Genomic DNA, 19,008 nt, shown 5'->3' on the forward strand with positions numbered 1-19,008 from the left:
GTGCATGCTGTACTTATTCTCGAATCGACGCTCTCATCTTGATACTTTTCAGTCTGCTACTGGAATGTAAGAGACAGAATCTCTGCTATGAGAAAGAAAGACCACAACGGGCTGCGTGTTTCCTCTCTTTCGGGTACCTTCTGTGCATTATTAGTGGTTCGCAGCTCACAGTGGGAGACGAAAAGAGAGTCTGCAAAATACGGCTCAGGTCATACCTTATTACAATAACAGAAGTCCGGCTTCCCATGAAAATCCTTCTCAACAATGGTAGCCTGGATAACCTGCATGCTCCTTTTACATATTCAGTTCCATGTGCAAAGCAGCGGGTCTCTCATGTTCTAAAAGAGACAGAGAAAGCTCCTCAAACAGATTAGATGATAAACAAACAGAGCTGGAGGTAATCCGGCTCGACTGGAAGGAAAAACATGACACTCGTCAGAAAATCTGCAGTAATCCCTGTAACATAATTCAGTAACTCACTTGATTCTTGCTTCTCTTGTGTGTGATTATCTGTAAAGCCTGTCAAACAGTTAAAGCGTTCAGTTTTAAAAGAGACACTTAATGTACAGTACAATCTGTCAGGAGAGCTTCTTTTAGTGTCTCTGTCTACACCAGAACCAGGAAACTGATGAGCTCTCCTCTAAAGGAAAACATGTGCAAATAAATAGAAGCTGCATCGAGAACGAGAAGTAGGTGTTAATTCATTCTGAGGTAAACTCAAATAACAAGTTTAGTAAATCCAGGGCAGAATGGAAACTTGGAGCAAAAACAGTAATGATAGTCATGACCATGATGGCGTTGTTTCCCTTGGTCAGAGCTAAATGGGAGAACAAGGCACACTTATTTTACTGGTTGCTTATATTTTTATGTTCAAGGTTCTCTCTGAGATCCATCTGTGTTCCCTGTGCCTTATCCTGTCAGTGACAAAAACAGCTCATGCTCAGCAGGAATGGGTCTGGTTTGGCCATTATGTTTTACACAAACAGGCCGGTGAAGGAACCAGCAGGTGTAGGGTGAGCGCCGGGCAGTCGCTGAAACGTCCGGCGGTCGTGGAAACAGTGAGTGAAAGTCAGTAGAGATTGAGAAATTAAAAATAGCCCCAACAGGCATCATTATCAGCTACTCAGAGTTTTTCAGAGGTCGCATTTTAGCTTTGCATGAGGATGGGGGTGAAACCAAACAATCACCTGGCATGTAAGGGACAATGCATGATAGGAAGACGCGTAGGGGTGCCCTGATTTAAAGAGGTCTAACAACATGCTGGACAATCCGTCTAACAGGCCTCATGAATACCCAGAATGTCACCTCAGGGACGGTCATGCCCTTATCTACGAGATCATGTCTGACATACAGACTCTCAAATAAGTTTAGAAGTTTTGGTTTTGGCTGGATTTGAATGGATACAATTGGCTAAAAAGTCAGTTAGTGTTATTTCATTGATCTTTAGGTTATTGCAGCATGGACGCAAGATGTCATTGTTTTAGTTCATTGATGAATGAATTTTAGCTGCAGGAATCCAGTCCTGCAAAAGATTTTTTTCAATATGTAAAATCATCTTGTAGAGAAGCTGCTACCAACTTTGGGCAGCCTATCCCTGATCAATTATTTATATTAGAAACAGAGGTGATGTCACACTGTGTGAGAGAGAGAGCAGTCCGTGTTACGGAGCTCTGTAGGGTTTCAGTAATATTTCTAAGCAGCAGACAAACTGATTAAAGTTGTCTGCTGATTAAATTGGCTTTAGCATCTGACATAAGGCAATTAGCAGGATTAGCATTCAAACATTTCCTGTTCCAGCACGTTCCATGACAGAGGTTAAAAGCTAAAAAGGATAAACAGAGCAGCTCTCTGTTCAGCCTTCCTGTTATCTGCTGAAAGTCTTGCTCTCTCGTAGCCTCTATGAACTGCAGATATGTGTCAACATATTGGAAAAAAACTGTTTCCTTTCAATGTACTTCTCTTGTCTCTTAATCTAATTTCAAACATCTCACTGATATTACTGAACTTTTAGTCTTTATGATACAACTGTAGCACTCCCACTACCGAGTACGATGTGTATGATGTGTTCATTGATTGGAAAAGGCTTGGATTTTTCAGTTTCTGACTGGCCGGTCACAAATCAGTGCCAATCAAGCTGAAAATTAGGCGATACTGGTCACCCCTAACTGTTAGAAAATGGTGAACAAAGTCGAAGCTTGTGCTACAGTTATTTAGGGAGAACCTATAGGCATGCTTTGGATGCTCTTTAGTATTTGGGTGTTTTGCTATCCTTTGAGATACCACCTACTGGAGAAGCATTGGTATTTCAGCATTTTTGAAGGAGATTCGGCAGCAAACTTCAAAATATTTGTTCTAAAAAATGTCTAGAGTAGTTCAGGTTTGGCTGATATTTACTGAAGCAAGTAATTTGATTCACCTTATATTTGTACCAGCATGAGCAAAAGTATCTCTTCCTGCTGCTTTCTCACAGTTTTTCATGAAAATATTCCCTATCACTACCTGTTTCCTGTCAACTCGTGGCGCTCTGTTACATGATACACCGCTCAAAGAAATAAAGGGAACACTTTAGCAACACAATATCACTCTAAGTAAATCAAGCTTCTGTGAAATCAAACTGTCCACTTAGGAAGCCACACTGATTGACAATCAATTTCACATCCTGTTGTGCAAATGGAAAAGACAACAGGGGAAAATCTTTGGCGATTAGCAAGACACTCAATAAAGGAGTGGTTCTGCAGGTGGAGACCACAGACCACTTCTCAGTACCTATGTTTTCTGGATGATGTTTTGGTCACTTTTGAATGTTAGTGGTGCTTTCATACTCGTGGTAGCATGAGACGGACTCTACAACCCACACAAGTAGCTCAGGTAGTGCAGCTCATCCAGGATGGCACATCAATGCGAGCTGTGGCAAGAAGGTTTGCTGTGTCTGTCAGCGTAGTGTCCAGAGCCTGGAGGCGCTACCAGGAGACAGGCCAGTACACCAGGAGACGTGGAGGAGGCCGTAGGAGGGCAACAACCCAGCAGCAGGACCGCTACCTCCACCTTTGTGCAAGGAGGAACAGGAGGAGCACTGCCAGAGCCCTGCAAAATGACCTTCAGCAGGCCACAAATGTGCATGTGTCTGCACAAACGGTTAGAAACCGACTCCATGAGGATGGTATGAGGGCCCGACGTCCTCAAATGGGGGTTGTGCTCTCAGCCCAACACCGTGCAGGACGCTTGGCATTTGCCAGAGAACACCAGGATTGGCAAATTTGCCACTGGTGCCCTGTGGTCTTCACAGATGAAAGCAGGTTCACACTGAGCACATGTGACAGACGTGACAGAGTCTGGAGACACCGTGGAGAGCGATCTGCTGCCTGCAACATCCTTCAGCATGACCTGTTTGGCAGTGGGTCAGTAATGGTGTGGGGTGGCATGTCTTTGGAGGGCAGCACGGCCCTCCATGAGCTCACCAGAGGTAGCCTGACTGCCATTAGGTACCAAGATGAGATCCTCAAACCCCTTGTGAGACCATATGCTGGTGTGGTTGGTCCTGGGTTCCTCCTAATGCAGGACAATGCTAGACCTCATGTGGCTGGAGTGTGTCAGCAGTTCCTGCAAGATGAAGACACTGAAGCTATGGACTGGACCGCCCGTTCCCCAGACCTGAATCCGATTGAGCACATCTGGGACATCATGTCTCGCTCCATCCACCAACGTCACGTTGCACCACAGACTGTCCAGGAGTTGGCGGATGCTTTAGTCCAGGTCTGGGAGGAGATCCCTCAGGAGACCATCCACCGTCTCATCAGGAGCATGTCCAGGTGTTGTAGGGAGGTCATACAGACACATGGAGGTCACACACAATACTGAGCCTCATTTTGACTTGTTTTAAGGACATTACATCAAAGTTGGATCAGCCTGTAGTGTGTTTTTCCACTTTAATTCTGTGTGTGACTCCAAATCCAGGCCTCCATTGGTTAATAAATTTGATTTCCATTGATAATTTTTGTGTGATTTTGTTGTCAGCAGATTCAACTTTATCCAGAACAAAGTAATCAATGAGAATATTTCATTCATTCAGATCTAGGATGTGTTATTTGAGTGTTCCCTTTATTGTTTTGAGTAGTGTATAATCCAACTCCGCAGGTCTAGGATCATGACTCTGACATGATTAATGAAGTGTTATGTAAAGCAGTATTAATTGTTGCTCCTAAGAAACAAACATCATTGTGTGTGTCAGCTCTCATTGTTCTTGTGATGTTTTCATTCATTGTCAGGGAGGATGACCTTCAGCGGAAATCTGAAAGTTTAAATGTTGAACTTCATTGCTTGCGACCAGGCGGTGCCAGCAGGTGGTTAAACGTTTGGAAAAGTAATCACGCTAATTGAACCTTTTCTCGTTTGTTCAATATAAACCACAAATGCATATTTTGCTTTATTTATTTATTTTTAATTCGTAGAACATGAACAAGAACATAGCTCCAAACCTCTTCCAAACCCACCTACATACCAGCAAAAGAAGAAAAACAATACTTGGTACTGATGGCTGCAGGCTTATCAATTCTAAGAACCTTTCTCCTTTAATAAGGTTTATTAAAGATGTTGGAAGGATGTCAAATCCTAACTGAGGTATTATTATCATTTCTCAGAATAAAAGGAAGAAGACGGTTGGGAGTCAGACTTCCAGGAAATTACTTTGTATTTCCTGGCAACACAATGCTAGGAACGTCTGTGGTGTCTTTCTTAATTGTGCAACAATACTGTAAAGTTTCCCAATAAACATGTAATCTAATCAAAATGACAATCCTAGAAATTATGATGTGAACTTGAATTGGATTTTATTGGGATTTTATGTGATAGACCGACACATTCAGCCTCCCATGAATCAATACTTTCTGATACCATTTTTCACTCCAAGTAGATCAGCAAGTCTTTAGGGTTTAATCTTTACTACATCCTCATTTGGACTTTGACTGGACCATTGTGACACCTTGAAAATGCTTTGATCTGATCCTTTGCATTGTACCTCTGGTTGTATATTTAGGGTTGTTGTCCTGCTAGATGGGTGAACCTCCACCGCAGTCTCATTTATCATTTGCTACCAGTAAACTCCAACCAGCTTTTGTGAAAAAAAGCATCCCCACGGCATAATGCTACCACCACCTTGTTTCACTGTGGGAATAACTGGATGTGCAGTGTTAGTTTTTCCCCTTGCAGAGTATTATATACAAACGCCAAAATGTTCTATTTTAGTTTCATCTGACCAGAACACCTTCTTCCACATGCTTGCTGTGTTCCCTGCATGGTTTCTCAACTTTAAAGGTAACATATTATGCAAAATCCACCTTTTTAGCCCTTTAATACATTGTGTTGTGTACTTCGAGTATGTAGGAGTGCAGAAAAGTTTAATTTAGTTTCTCCAGATGCTGTGTAGATATATTTATATTTTGTTTGGGTCACATTTTTCTGTCCGTTCAGCTTTCTCTATTATTACATTCGTTACATTTTTCTGACTGTTACAATTCAATTCAATTAAAAAATACTTTATTAATCCCAAAGAGAAATTAAATGTTGTTATAGCTCATATCATGAAGGTTTCTTCAAAGAGCCGTTGTAGATGCTGATGGCTGCGGGCAGGAAGGATCTCCTGTAGCGCTCCGTCTTACAGCAGATCTGAAGAAGCCTCTGACTGAAGACACTCTGTTGTTGTAGGACAGTCTCATGAAGAGGATGCTCAGGGTTCTCCATAATGTTCTTCATTTTATGAAGAATCCATCTTTCCACAATGATCTCCAGAGGTTCCAGAGGAGTCCCCAGAACAGAGCCAGCCTTTTTTATCAGCTTGTTGAGCTTTTTTAAGTCTCTGGCTCTGATGCTGCTTCCCCAGCAGATGATGGCAGAAGACATCACACTTTCCACAACAGACTTATAGAAGATATGCAGCATCTTGCTGCAAACACAAAAGGACCTAAGCTTCCTCAAGAAGTACAGTCTGCTCTGTCCCTTCTTGTAGATGGCTTCACAGTTGCATCTCCACTCCAGTCTGTTTTCCAGGTGAACACCGAGGTATTTATACTTTATTTACATCACAGTATTTGCTGCTGAACAGCTAAACAAGGTCATGAGCTTCTGGCTGACCAATTTCATGTATCCGCCATATTTATTTCTCGCTGCGATTTTGTAGTCCAAGCGCAAGTGTGAAAGAGGATAAGTTTGGTTTGGTTGTTGGGTGTATTAACCCACACAATTCATTACACCGTCTCCCAGCAACAGAACCTCTTTGGAGTGTCTGGTTAAGTTTTATTTTTCATGGAAATGTTCCCACATCAGTGGGGAAATTCCTGTTTCGAGTTCTTCAGCAACCTCCACCAGTATCAAGAAGGATTTGCTGAAAGCCTTCGTCTGATTTAGGGATCAGTTCCTTCTGTTTATGGAAACGACGGACACAGGAAAGCTGTAAGCTGCAAATAACGATAAAATGACAACAAAGTTTATTTTAGACATGAATGTATTGTGTGTTGATATGACGTCCTGGCCATTATTTTGATTAACATCTCTGCTGATGTTAGCGCTGTGTGCTGCTTTTCGCTCCTTGAGGACAGAACCGTACTGCGTATTTAAATAGTTTTATTACATAAACAGTTTAACATTGTTTTTGCCGTTTTTGTCTTGTTTCTGCACCACTGGATAATTATATCTCTGTTATCAAACTACAAAAATGGCCAAACAGGTTAAAGGTAAACGCTCCTTGACCCGGAGGGGGGGCAGGGCGTGAAACGCCTCAGTAGCATTTAAAAAGACGGCACCAAAACAGTTGCTCTCAGACGCTCCTCAGAACAGGTAAAAGAGGAGCCTGCGAAGCGACAATAACAAGTTCACACCAAAGCATAACAATTCCACTTTATATGACCACAGCTGGATGATTTAAGGGTGAAAAGGAAGGAATTGGAATTGCAAAACCCAGTGCAATTGATTGCACTGAAATGGGGGATAATAGCCTATGCATGCATTCCACATGCATATGCACTTTCAAGATTTCCAATCATGTGTTATTTTTCTTCCCCTTTACAATTATGTGTTGCTTTGTGTTAGTCTATCACACAAAATCCTGCTGAAATACATTGAAGTGGGAAGCTGTAACATGACAACTTTGCAGTCCATTCTGTGTCCTAAGATAAGAACAAACAGAATAAAATTAGCTGCTAATGTCAAACGGTTCATGTGAAGTGAAATCCCCCCAAAGCCAGTAAGACTGCTCCAACACTGGAGGACATTTTCCCAGCTGTTTTTGGGTGTTTATTCTGGGATCAGTCCAGGAGACGGCAGGAATACCTGGCATGGCGATGCACGTTGGAACAGCAGAGTCTTAAGGTCGGAGCAGCAGCCTCCTTCGGTCTAACACATGAGGAAATGTCTGCTAACTGTAGCGTTGCCTCCGAGTTGGCAGCAGCCGCTTTGACACACACCCTGCATGGAAATAAAGCTTTGTTTTCAATTCATGACTCAGCAGCAGGAGGGTGTAGGCGGCGCGGGGTGAAAACAGCAGGTTGAGACACTTTCAGAGCCTTGAAAAGAGGGTGTTAGGTTTGATTCTTACAACTGCAATCATAGTGGCAGAGTGCCTTCGAGCAACGCAGTCAGCATTCCTCTGGAAAAAGGTGGAATATTTCCTGTTTGTAAATATTTGTGACTCGCTGACAGATTCTTTTTAGGTAATCTGGATTAAGTAACGCTCAGGAGCTGGGGACACAATAGTTAACCAAGCCACAGTAAGAAAGAGCCTTTTTATCTTAGTTGCTGCTGTATGATGAATACAATCATTTTAGGGTAAATGTTCTTCCTTTGGCTGTTTCCACATCTATGTAGCCATATAGAGCGCCCAGATTACAGGAACCGCTACATTTCAAATGCCTTTAAGGCTTAAAATGATTTCTGTTTGAGTGTTGTAGCCTTATGTCAAAATTCATCTCTTAATTTGAGTAAATTTAAGCGGTGTAAGAAAGTCATAAATGGTGAAACAGTTTTGACTAAAATCACAGGAGGCCACAATTTTTGGCACCCTTTACAATTTCTGTGAAAGAAATTTATCAACATATGGAGAAAAGGTTCCAGGTTGTCAACTTATTCATGTGAATAAGTTTCTTCCACTCTGCTGCTTATTATAAATGATTATTATTACTCAGTGCACCTTTTGTAATTTCAACATGTCCTTCAAATGTTTTATCAGAATCAGACACAACAGTCGAAAATCAGGCCAGGATGAAAGACATTATAAAATGCATGAGCTAATTTCGTTACAATAAGTGAAACTAGAAGCTTTTGTCAAAAATGTGTCATTCTACTCTGCTGTTTGAGGAAATGATGGGTGCTTTCAGAGGGAAATTGGCTCCTGTGCAGAGCAGTTTTGGCTGCCCATAAAGGCTGTTAGAAAGGTTTGCTGTAGATGCAGCTGATGACCCAAAGGTTTGGGGCTAAACTAAAGGGCTCTTCCACAGCTTCTTCAGGAATCTGGACTATCAGAATCCAGATACCCTAAACTTGTCAAACTTGAACTGACTTATTTTACATTGAAGAGATCATTATTATTATTATTATTATTTTTTAAGATATTTTTTCGGCATTAGTGGCCTTTATTTTTTCCATTTTTGACAGTAGGCAGACAGGAAAGAGGGGTAGAGAGAGGGGGAGACACTCAGTAAATGTCGCTGGGTCCGGGACTCGAACCCGGGACAGCCGCCATTCGAGGACTGTAGCCTCCGTACACGGTCGCGCGCTTAACCCCTACACCATCAGCGCCGCGCCAGATCATTATTTTTTGATTTTATAATTGAGACAAACTTAAAAATTGCAATACACAGACCTAGATGGCATTTTTCCAAATTTTGTTTAGATTCTTGAAAACACAGATTTGCTTTGATTTGATTTGGAAAACCTGTTTTTTAAAACCAGGAAATGTGACTAACGAGGACTTTTAGCCTTCTTGAAGGTGATTTTTCTTTGTCATGAGGCCAATATTGTTGAAATAAATGCTTATAGAATCAAATAACAGCATTTAATTAAAGTTATATTTAGGTTTTCTGAGACTAACTTCAGGACTGTCGTTGAGATAAAGGACGATTCAGTCACAACTTGTTAACTGTTGAAATTGTTTGACCAAAAATACAATATTATGTTCGCCTTTCAGGCACAGATCAAACTCCAAGGCTGAGATAACTCTTGTTTCCTTCTGTTCTGTCTGCAGTTATATACATCTGTGGGCCTTTGGAGTCATTCCTGAGCATCATGAAGCTGTTCCAGAGTGAGATCCAAGACCCGGAAAACTACGCCATCTTCTATCTGGACGTGTTTGCAGAGAGCTTGACTGATCGCAAACCATGGCAGAAGACCAACTTCAGCTGGGCCAATCCAATCGAGGTCTTTAAGGTAACAGCAGAGAGCATTTTTAAGAAACCAGACCTTCTCTGTCTTTGCTGCAAACTATAATAATATAAAAGCTAAAAAGAGGAAGACATAAAGTTCATGACAGACACGTCAAAGACAAGCATGGAGTCTCTTTAATGAGCTCAGAAGTTTCCATCAACTTTGCCAAAAGGCTGGGAACTGAGTCCGCCAGTCAGAGGACACAATCTCTCCCAGTCACAGTTACTTTCACCACTTTAGGGAGTTCAGTTCCTGCATGACATAAATGAAAGAGCGGACGTGTTTTTACAGGAAACCCTACAAATTAGCACCATGTGAAAAAAGTCAGTTGTTCATCTAATTTATCTCCCTTAATGCCACGCAGGCTTCGCTTAATTCTCTTAATTTATTTTTCATGCCCTTTTAAAGGAGAATGGTTTAGTGCCTCCAAATGCACTCACTTTTAAAAGACTTCACGGTAACTTAGTGTTGTGGCTGGTTGCATAATTTCTCTCATTAAATGACTAACATGTCATTTGCAAAGACTGCATTGCCTTGCTGAACTTTTTCACATTTTGTCACATTACAACCACAAACTTTAATGAATTTTACTGGGATTTTATGTGATAAACCAACACAAAGACATGCACAATGGTAAAATGGAAAGAATTTTTCAAAAATGTTTTTCAAAGCTTTTTACAAATAAATATCTGAAACATAGGGCATACATTTTATTCTGATACCTCTAAATAAATAACCACTTTGCTGATTTTAACGCTAAAAGCCTTTTGGCTTATGTCAAACTCTTTCAAGTTTGCCACAGATTTTCAATTGGATTTAGGTCTGCACTTTGACTAGGCCATTCTAACACATAAATGTGCTTTGATCTAAATCATTCCACTGTATCCCGGCTGTATGTTTAGGGCTATTGTCCTGCTAGAAGGTGAATCTCCACCCCAGTCTTCTGCAGCCTCTGACAGGTTCTCTCTCACCCTAAAGAAGAGTGTTCCCACAGCATGATGCTGCCACCACCTTGTCTCACAGTCCTCCACTTATACTGGTTTGCATCTTGGCCCAAACATTTACACTGTGGTCTCATCTTAACAGAGCACCCTGCTGGAGGAAATCATCCCCACAGCATGATGCTGCCACCACCATGTTATATATAAACATCAATTTTTAAGACTTTTGTAGAGATTCTCAATTAGATTTAGATCTGGACTTTGACTGGACCATTTTAACCCATGAATACAATACAAACACACTGTATGCTTTTCCTTCTACTTCACAACTTTGCACTATGTTGTGTTGGTCTGTCATACAGGATCCCAATAGAAGTTTGTGATTTTGGCTCTAACAGGTAAGAAGTACAGTAACACCAACTCTCTAGCAGGCATCTCCTGTCCAGTTAGCTCCTTTCATGCTGAAGCTGACAGTACAAACCCGTAATCTGTTGGTGTTATTGATTTGGAGATAGTTAAACGTCTGGGTAGCTGCGAATTATATAATATTATTGGCTTTCAGTTTTGTTAACACAAAGCAAGTTTTCTGGGTCACAGCAGAGCCAAAGAGTTCACTGAACTAAACAGACAATTAAAATCTCACAACTCCAGCTACTGTCTGAGGTGAACAATGACTCAATTGTGTAAGAACCTTATTAGTGCATTTTCTCTCAAGTGGGGATTTACTGGTGTTTAATTGCATTTTAACATGCAGGAGTAGACAGAAGTGAGGGCGTTTCCAGTTTAGAGAATTGGGACTTACATTTTGGGGAAGAGTGAAGCTCACAGTTCTTCCGATCTGCTGTAAAAAACAAAGCAAAATGAAATATGTCCTCCCTGTTGGATGAGGTGCTATAGATGTTTTTATATCATTTCTGTGACCAACAGATGTTTACTGGTCATTGTTTTGCGTGCGGCAATGATATTTTCTGAGATCTGTGATGAGTTTAAAAAGCTTTCCTTTCAGGACTCAAGGCCTGTTCAGGGCTGTTATCCTACTTTAAGGTGAACCTCCATCCAAGTCCCAGGTTCTTTCTTCAAGACTTTCCTGTATTAAGGTCCTTGTTTTCCCATTAACTAATTGCCACACCATGATGCTGCCACCACCTTTGTCACTGTAAGGATGGTGTGTTCAGGGTGTAAATATTTTAAATTTTCTTGCCACAATTTTTCATGTAGACTACAAAGTCTATTTCAGTCTCATCTGACCACACCAGGCCACCTTCTTCCACATGTTTGCAGTGCTCCCTACATGGCAGTGGCAAACTGCGAACAGGGCCAGATGTGTAAAGCGCACAACTAATAGTTGTCCTGTGGAGAGATTCTCCCACCTGATCTGTGGTTCTGTGCAGCTCCTCCAGCGTTACCAAGGGCATCTTGGCTGCTTCTCTGATTAATGATCTCCTTGTTTGGCCTGTCAGATTAGGTGGACATCCATGTCTTGGTAGGTTTATAGTTATGCCAAGCTCTTCATGATGCTGTTTGTACAATAATGTTCATGTAGAAGCTGCTGAGGCCTTCACAGAACAGCTTCTTTTATACTTTGGTTAACTTAAATACAGAGGTTCTCATTTACACATCTGGTGACTTCTAAAGTCTGTAGGTTGCATTCAGTTTTATTTAGGGGTAACAGAATCAACAGGTCTGACTACAAAAGTTTTCACGTGTCATTTTGTAATTAAGAGGTTTTAATTTCAGGTAAATGTCAGTTTGTTTTGCCCTTTTGACAACAATAATGAAACTATAAGTGAAAGAGAGATTTTTTTTAACAGAAAATTCAGCTATATTAATAAATAGAAGATGTCAACACAAAAATTAAAAGAGAAGTAAAACAATTTTGATAGGCTTGCAGAGACCAGACTGGAAATGCTATGTATTGATGCAGTTAATATGCCTGGAAAAAAAGTTACACTGCTCATCAAACCCCAACACATGGTAGTGGCAGCAGTATGCTGTGGGGTGGCTTTTCTTCAGTTAATATGCTAACTTGCTAACTTGATTTTCATATGCTGGAAAGCCTTCTCTGATAATAAATAAATGTGAATTTATGCTGCAACATGAATTCAGGAAAGATTAATATGTCAACAAGTACTTCATGAGGGCGCAGCTCTGGTGGTGTAGGGGTTAAGCGCGCGGCCATGTATATAGAAGCTATAGTCCTCAATGCGGCCGTCCCGGGTTTGACCTTTGCCGAATGTCTCCCCCTCTCTCCGCCCCTCTTTCCTGTCTGCCTATTGTCAAAAACTGAAAAATAAAGGCCTCTAGTGCTGAAAAGATATCTAAAAAAAACAAAAAACAAGTACCTCATGTCCACTCTTAAGTATGTTAGAGGATCTGTGATGCTGTGGGCTTGTTTTTTCCATAAACTCTAAAGGTGAATGTTTTAATCCATGTGAGCAGAATATTTGGTGCAGATATTCTGTAACCCAACTCTTTTTGTATCTCTTTCCTTTTTGCTCTCCAACTCTTTGTTGGAAATATGGCTAAAAATACTTACGATAGCATTCTGTTGAACTACAAAAGAAGGTTTTTGGCTCCTCTTAAGTAGACTTTACATTACCCACTTAATAAAAATGTGTTCATGGCATCCTTTTAAAAACTGGCAGCAAACAGCTTCAACATTAAACACCTTTTTTTCTCGGGACAAATTTCTGCTCCAGTTAAGCTAAACATGCAAGGTTTGAATATGCTGGCGGGCTCTAACACGGCCTATTGTGACAATATGCTGTTTTTCTTTTGGTGCAGTAATTACTTGTGGAGGTTTGTGGTGAGGTTTTAATCACTGTTGTGACATGAAAAATTATCCCAAGCTTTTTAAGTCGAGGGTAATGCTGACTTAATCAAAATGCCAATGACTTAGTTAGGTTTATAGACTCCAGGTATTCAGTGTTCTTACTTTTGTGTCGCGTCACAACAACAAACTTCCATGTATTTTATGTGATAAACTAACACAAAGTGATGCAATATTATAAACCAGAAGAAAAACGACACATGCTTTTTAAACGTTTTTAATCCATAAAGTCTGAAATGTGGTGTATAGATTTATATTTAGCCTGTTATTCCTATACCCCTGAAATCAATCCAGTGCAATACAGCATGGCTGGAAAAAAAGTAACACTGCTCATCAACCCCCAACACATGGTAGTGGCAGCATTATGCTGTGGGGTAGTTTTTCTTTAGCAGGGACAAGGAAGCTGGTCAGGGTTGATGGGAGGATGGATGGAGCTAAATACAGGGTTGATTCTGGATGATTCTGTTGGTCTCTGCAGGTGTTCTGATCACTCAATGGGCCGGTAAGATCAAATAAGTCACTGGCTCCACCCTCCATTCGGTTTAATGTTGGTTCATTATCACTTGATGGTCCAAATATGTAATCTAATGATTCTAGTATGAAAGTCGTTTTGGCTGCAAAACCCCCTGGAGAGTTGAAACAAGACTGCACTATATCAATAGATATAGACATAGATCTATAGAAAGAAGAGAAGACCAGTTGCCTGGATGATTTAGAATCTATATCGATGTATTTTTGGAGTTGATCGAAATCCATTTGCTTCTGTTTCTCCACCTGCTTTTTGTGGGGTTACGTTTCATCAGTGCCTGAATGTGCTGGGAGTATTTTGCATACTATTACCAAACTGTGCCAGGATTCCTGGAAGAAGTTACTCAAGTGGGCGCTGAGAGGATATTTTGATCCAACTCTTTATTCGTGGCAGGCTTCTTGGGAAGAATTGTCAATGAGCCTGCTCCCTTGGATGAAAAGCACATGTGGTTTGAATCAGGATGCTTCTCTGTTGGTGTAACACAAGACTGCGTTCACCTTACCTCCTGTAACCATATGATTTTCCTGATGCTCCATCAATCCGGAGAAAGATTCCAGTCCTCTGATATCCATCCATCCCATCTGTACTTGATGTTTTTCTTGTTGCATGGCCTTTATTTACAGCCACCTACTGTTAGTGTAAAGCAAGCTCTGCACCAGTGGCATAATCAGACAGTTATATTTTATTATCTTGTTAAAGTTGTAAACAGAGTTTGTAATGTTTATTTGTTAATGTTTTATGTGTAGGTAATATTGACAGTTACGGAAATACTCAGATTTCTACACACATTTCCTGCAAGACAACAGGGTTGCAGATGCATCTTTTATTCAGTCCTTGGTTGTCTGAGAGTTGTTTACTGTTTTCTCTTGCATGACTTCCAGGAGAAACAAATTTAGGCACACTGAGTAGATATGCTTCGAATTATTTACATTATACTGTACATTGATTTTACTGTATCTGAGCTACACAAACAAAAGTAAAATACAAACAATAAATATAAGGCAGATTAATAAATAATGCTGGATATGGAGATCATACAAATGAACTCTTTCAAATGCAAAGCTATAGAATTCCAGGATATTATTCATTTTTTAAAAAGCATGAATAATATTCAAAGCAAAAAATAATTGACTTCCAAATAAAACAAAGAGATAGTTTTCACAGAGAGAAAGGGGGATATAATTTAAGAGGGGAACTGAATCTAAAAATGCTATTTGTCAGAACAACTTCAATAAAAACGTGCATTTCATTCCCAGAAATACAATTATGGAATAGTCTAGCAGATGAATGTAAACAAAGTGAAAAATCAGTTTAAAAGAATATACAAAATGCATGTTTTAAATGAATATAAATATGAAGACGGCTGTTTAATCCTGGATAATAATGACTCTGGAAAACATAGATCTATCACAGTAGAATTGTTGGCTTTTGTTGTTGTTTTGCAAAACTAGATATTGTTTTGAAATTCTAAATAGTGTAAATAATTCAGTAGTAGTTGACTGAGCTCACAATAGGGTAGGAATATATAAGTTTATACACATACCTGCTCCTTTTCGAACATGGAAGAAGAAAATGTAATATGTGAAGATGGGATTTATTGATTATATGAATGTGTCCAATAATGTTTGAAATAAACCCAAATCTAAATGTTTGTCTTCTACTCTGTCTTTCTGAATATCTTTTCCTCCTTTGTGTGCTTCTTGTAGTCTGTGTTCGTCATTACGTACCATCCCCCGGATAATCCAGAATACCTGGACTTCCAGAAGAAACTCCATGCCAGAGCTCAGAGGGATTTTGGTGTTCATTTGGAACCATCATTAGTAAGTATTAAATGCCTGTGAGTTCTAGGCTGCACAACTTAAATTTTTTATAGGAGAATCTAGACAGTGAAAACATCCCACTGTGCAGGGTAATTGCTTGTACTTAGGAGTGATGTTTACAGTAATGTTCGCAGTTAGTGCATTCAGCTCGGGCATTTTATTTGTGAGAGCAATTTATATGTGAGAGCAACAAAAAAAATGCAATTTATTTAGAACCTTAGCAGAAAAAAAAAATATTTTTTCTTTTTATTACTTAACCTCTGCTATAAAACACTTGTTGGTTTAAATAATGCCTGTTATTGCAGATGGACTACATTGCTGGCAGTTTTTATGACGGTTTTGTGCTGTATGCAATGGCCTTGGAGGAGACTTTGGCAGATGGGGGTCTGCAAAATGATGGCATAAACATCACGATGAGGACACAGAACCGTCGATTCTGGGGTAAGGACATTTTAAAATTTTTACCACACCACAGGACTAAGAGTGCAATGGTAAAGGTTTAACATGACATACTCCTTAGCAGTCGCGCATCTTATTTAGCTAATTTATCTAATTGTATTTGAGCTTTAATAGTTCTCAGTGTTGCATTTGGCACAACTGATCGTAATGTCCTGATTGACAGGAAAACTGGGTGGCAGAACAGGACTACTTAGTCTTAATCGGCAATTAAAAATCTCAGCAAACCAAGATCCCACATGGAGTTCCTCAGGGCTCCATTCTCGGGCTAGTTTTATTCAGTATCTATTAATTAGTCTCAGTCTTTATTTTTACTTCACCTTGTACACACAACGTGGGCAACACAAAATGATTTTCATAAGATGAAAAACATACATCCGACAACAAAAAGATGAAAAAGAAAGAGATGACGTTGGTTTAAAGGATTGTGGAAACACAACTGTGTTAATGTTGATGAGAAGACATGAAGGTTAGAGATAAGCATTAAAAATGTTTTATCCAAAATACTAAATACCTAGAGTAATATTAAATAAATAAATGTGCTCCTCCGGAAATAAATAACTATGTGCTAATAAATATCTGTGTGTTTGCCCTAGACCAGGTTATAGAGAAATAAAAAGGCTCTAACCACAAGTATGCTGATGAATAATATTCTGTTTCACGACATGACTTCAATCCCTTAAGCTACTGTCACTGTTTTCGATCTTTACATGTATGTTGACGTATTAAAAAACATGTGTTACATGGGTCTAAAAAAGGAGGAAATGAAGAGTATTATTAAGCCCTCAAGACGTTTTTGAAATATGCCTGCCTTAACACGCTCCCATTCTGAATAGTGCCCATCTACTGGGATCAATGGTATGGAATTCAGTATTCGGCTGTGTCAGGATGGTGGATGTTACCTTTCCAGTGAAATCACATTTTATTTTTTTAATGTAAGGATCAACTGATCATCCAGGAACTATACTTCAGTGCTGCATGAGTGCCCCAAAGTGGTCAAATAATTAATAGCTGAATTATTCAGAAAATAGGTATAATTTAATTATAATATCAACCCAGACATCCTCCACCAGAAGCTCATCCAGCTCAAAGTCCCAGCCCCCACCTGTTGGTGGATCACCAGCTTACTGAAGGACTGGCAGCAGCAGGTGAGGCTGGGGAGCATCTTCTCCCGCACAAGAACCATCAGCATCGGTGCCCCCCAGGGGTGTGTTCTCTCCCCACTCCTCCCTCTACACAAATGACTGCACCTCAGCAGACCCGTCTGTGAAACTCCTGAAGTTTGCAGATGACACCACTATTATTGGACTGATCCAGGACAGTGATGAGTCTGCATTCAGACAGGAGGTGGATCGGCTGGTCCACTAGTGTGGTCAGAACCACCTGGAGCTTAACCCACTCAAGACTGTGGAGATGATGGTGGGCTTTTGTAAAACACCACCCCCACACACACCCCTCACCATCCTCAACAACACTGTATTTGCTGTGTACCACTTCCGGTTCCTAGGTACCAACATTTCTCGAAACCTGAGATGGTCTTCACACATAAACAATGTTCAGAAGAAGGCCCAGCAGAGACTGTATTTCCTGTAGCAACTCAAGAAGTACAACCTTCCACGGGAACTGCTGGTCATCTTCTACACTCCCATCATTCAGTCTGTCCTGTCTTCATCCATCTCAGTGTGGTTTGGCTCATCCACAAAACAGGACAGGTCCAGACTGCAACGAATAATCAGGACTGACCTTCCCTCCATCCAGGACTTATACAGGCCTAGGGTCAGGAAAAGGGCAGTTAACATCTCTGCAGACCCCACACACCCTGCACATAAACTGTTTAGGCTTTTACCTTCAGGTGGCGCTACAGAGCAATGTCTGCTAAAACCAGCCGCCACAGAGACAGTTTCTTCCCCAAGGCTGTTTCTCTGATGAACACTTGACTGCCAGAGTCCCAGAACAACACCATGCATACTTGGGCTGATCTCATGTTATATTCTAGTGTAAAGTCAATTGTGCATATATGTACATTTAAAAAGATATTCTTTATTATTGAGAGCAAAGTGTACCGGAGTCAAATTCCTTGTTTGTCTGTACAAACTTGGCAATAAAGCTGATTCTGATTCTGATTTAGGACCGAAAACATGGCATTAAATGTAGCTTGTAAAATATTTGTTTTTTTTTGTTTATTTTATAATGTCTTAGCTAGCTACATGTTTTAATTGGGCATTTTTTAATCACTCTTTGAATGCATTTGTTGTTTTTAGTGGAATTTTCTTTACCTCTGTTTGTATGTTTCCAACTTTAGATCTGCATCTACCGATGCAGATACAGCGATGTATGTAAAAGAAAACCTGTTTGTTCTATGGTAGACAGGCCAAGTGTTTGGTCAAACTGAACAACACTGAAAAGAACAACTGAACCCTGAATTTGAATAACATCTGCAGCTTTAATGCAATAATTACAGTCTGATTACACATTTTTACAAAACTCCTTGGTCCAAAGGGCATTTTCAAGCTTGATGTGTGCTGTGGCACACATCCTCCGTTATTTGCTGCCTGCCAGATCTTTGCTCATATCATACTCAGCGAGGCAGAACAATGTTACTCTGTTGCCTCAACTTAAAAGAACTGATTATGGTTGTTTTTTCATGGTACAATGCTGAAGAAAAGTACGGCCAAAAGCCTTCAAAATATCTAACAGTCATGCAGAAAATGGCTTTTTGACAAGTGGAAAAAATGGATGGTTGTGAGCCGAATGTGTTGTAATTTAATGCTACAAACCTTGTTTATGTTGTACCTAATAAATGTTTATCGTTATTTGCAAGAAATCACTTCCTCATTGTGCTTTTTTCTTCTGTTTTAGGAGTTACAGGACTCGTTTCCACAGATGACAAAAATGCGAGAGATATAGATATGGACCTGTGGGCGATGACCAACCAGGAGACAGGAGAGTTTGGGGTAAGTCAACGTTTACAGTCCCAGAAAGATTGTAAACAGATATTTTAGCAGCCATGTGTGTTTTCCCAGC

The 19,008-nt window shown here is 40.2% G+C and overlaps 1 protein-coding gene across 1 annotated transcript in view; it reads left to right on the forward strand.

The window, feature by feature from the left end:
• Positions 1 to 19,008, forward strand: part of npr2 (natriuretic peptide receptor 2) — an 80,427-nt gene that overhangs the window by 11,165 nt on the left and 50,254 nt on the right. Inside the window, exons 2-5 of the mRNA XM_047372663.1 lie at positions 9,230 to 9,411; positions 15,415 to 15,528; positions 15,834 to 15,969; positions 18,844 to 18,938. Of these exons, the coding sequence (XP_047228619.1) occupies positions 9,230 to 9,411; positions 15,415 to 15,528; positions 15,834 to 15,969; positions 18,844 to 18,938 (527 nt within the window). The remainder of the gene's footprint in view (positions 1 to 9,229; positions 9,412 to 15,414; positions 15,529 to 15,833; positions 15,970 to 18,843; positions 18,939 to 19,008) is intronic.

The sequence above is a fragment of the Girardinichthys multiradiatus genome, chromosome 8 (genome assembly GCF_021462225.1).
Source record: "Girardinichthys multiradiatus isolate DD_20200921_A chromosome 8, DD_fGirMul_XY1, whole genome shotgun sequence".
NCBI lineage: Eukaryota > Metazoa > Chordata > Actinopteri > Cyprinodontiformes > Goodeidae > Girardinichthys > Girardinichthys multiradiatus.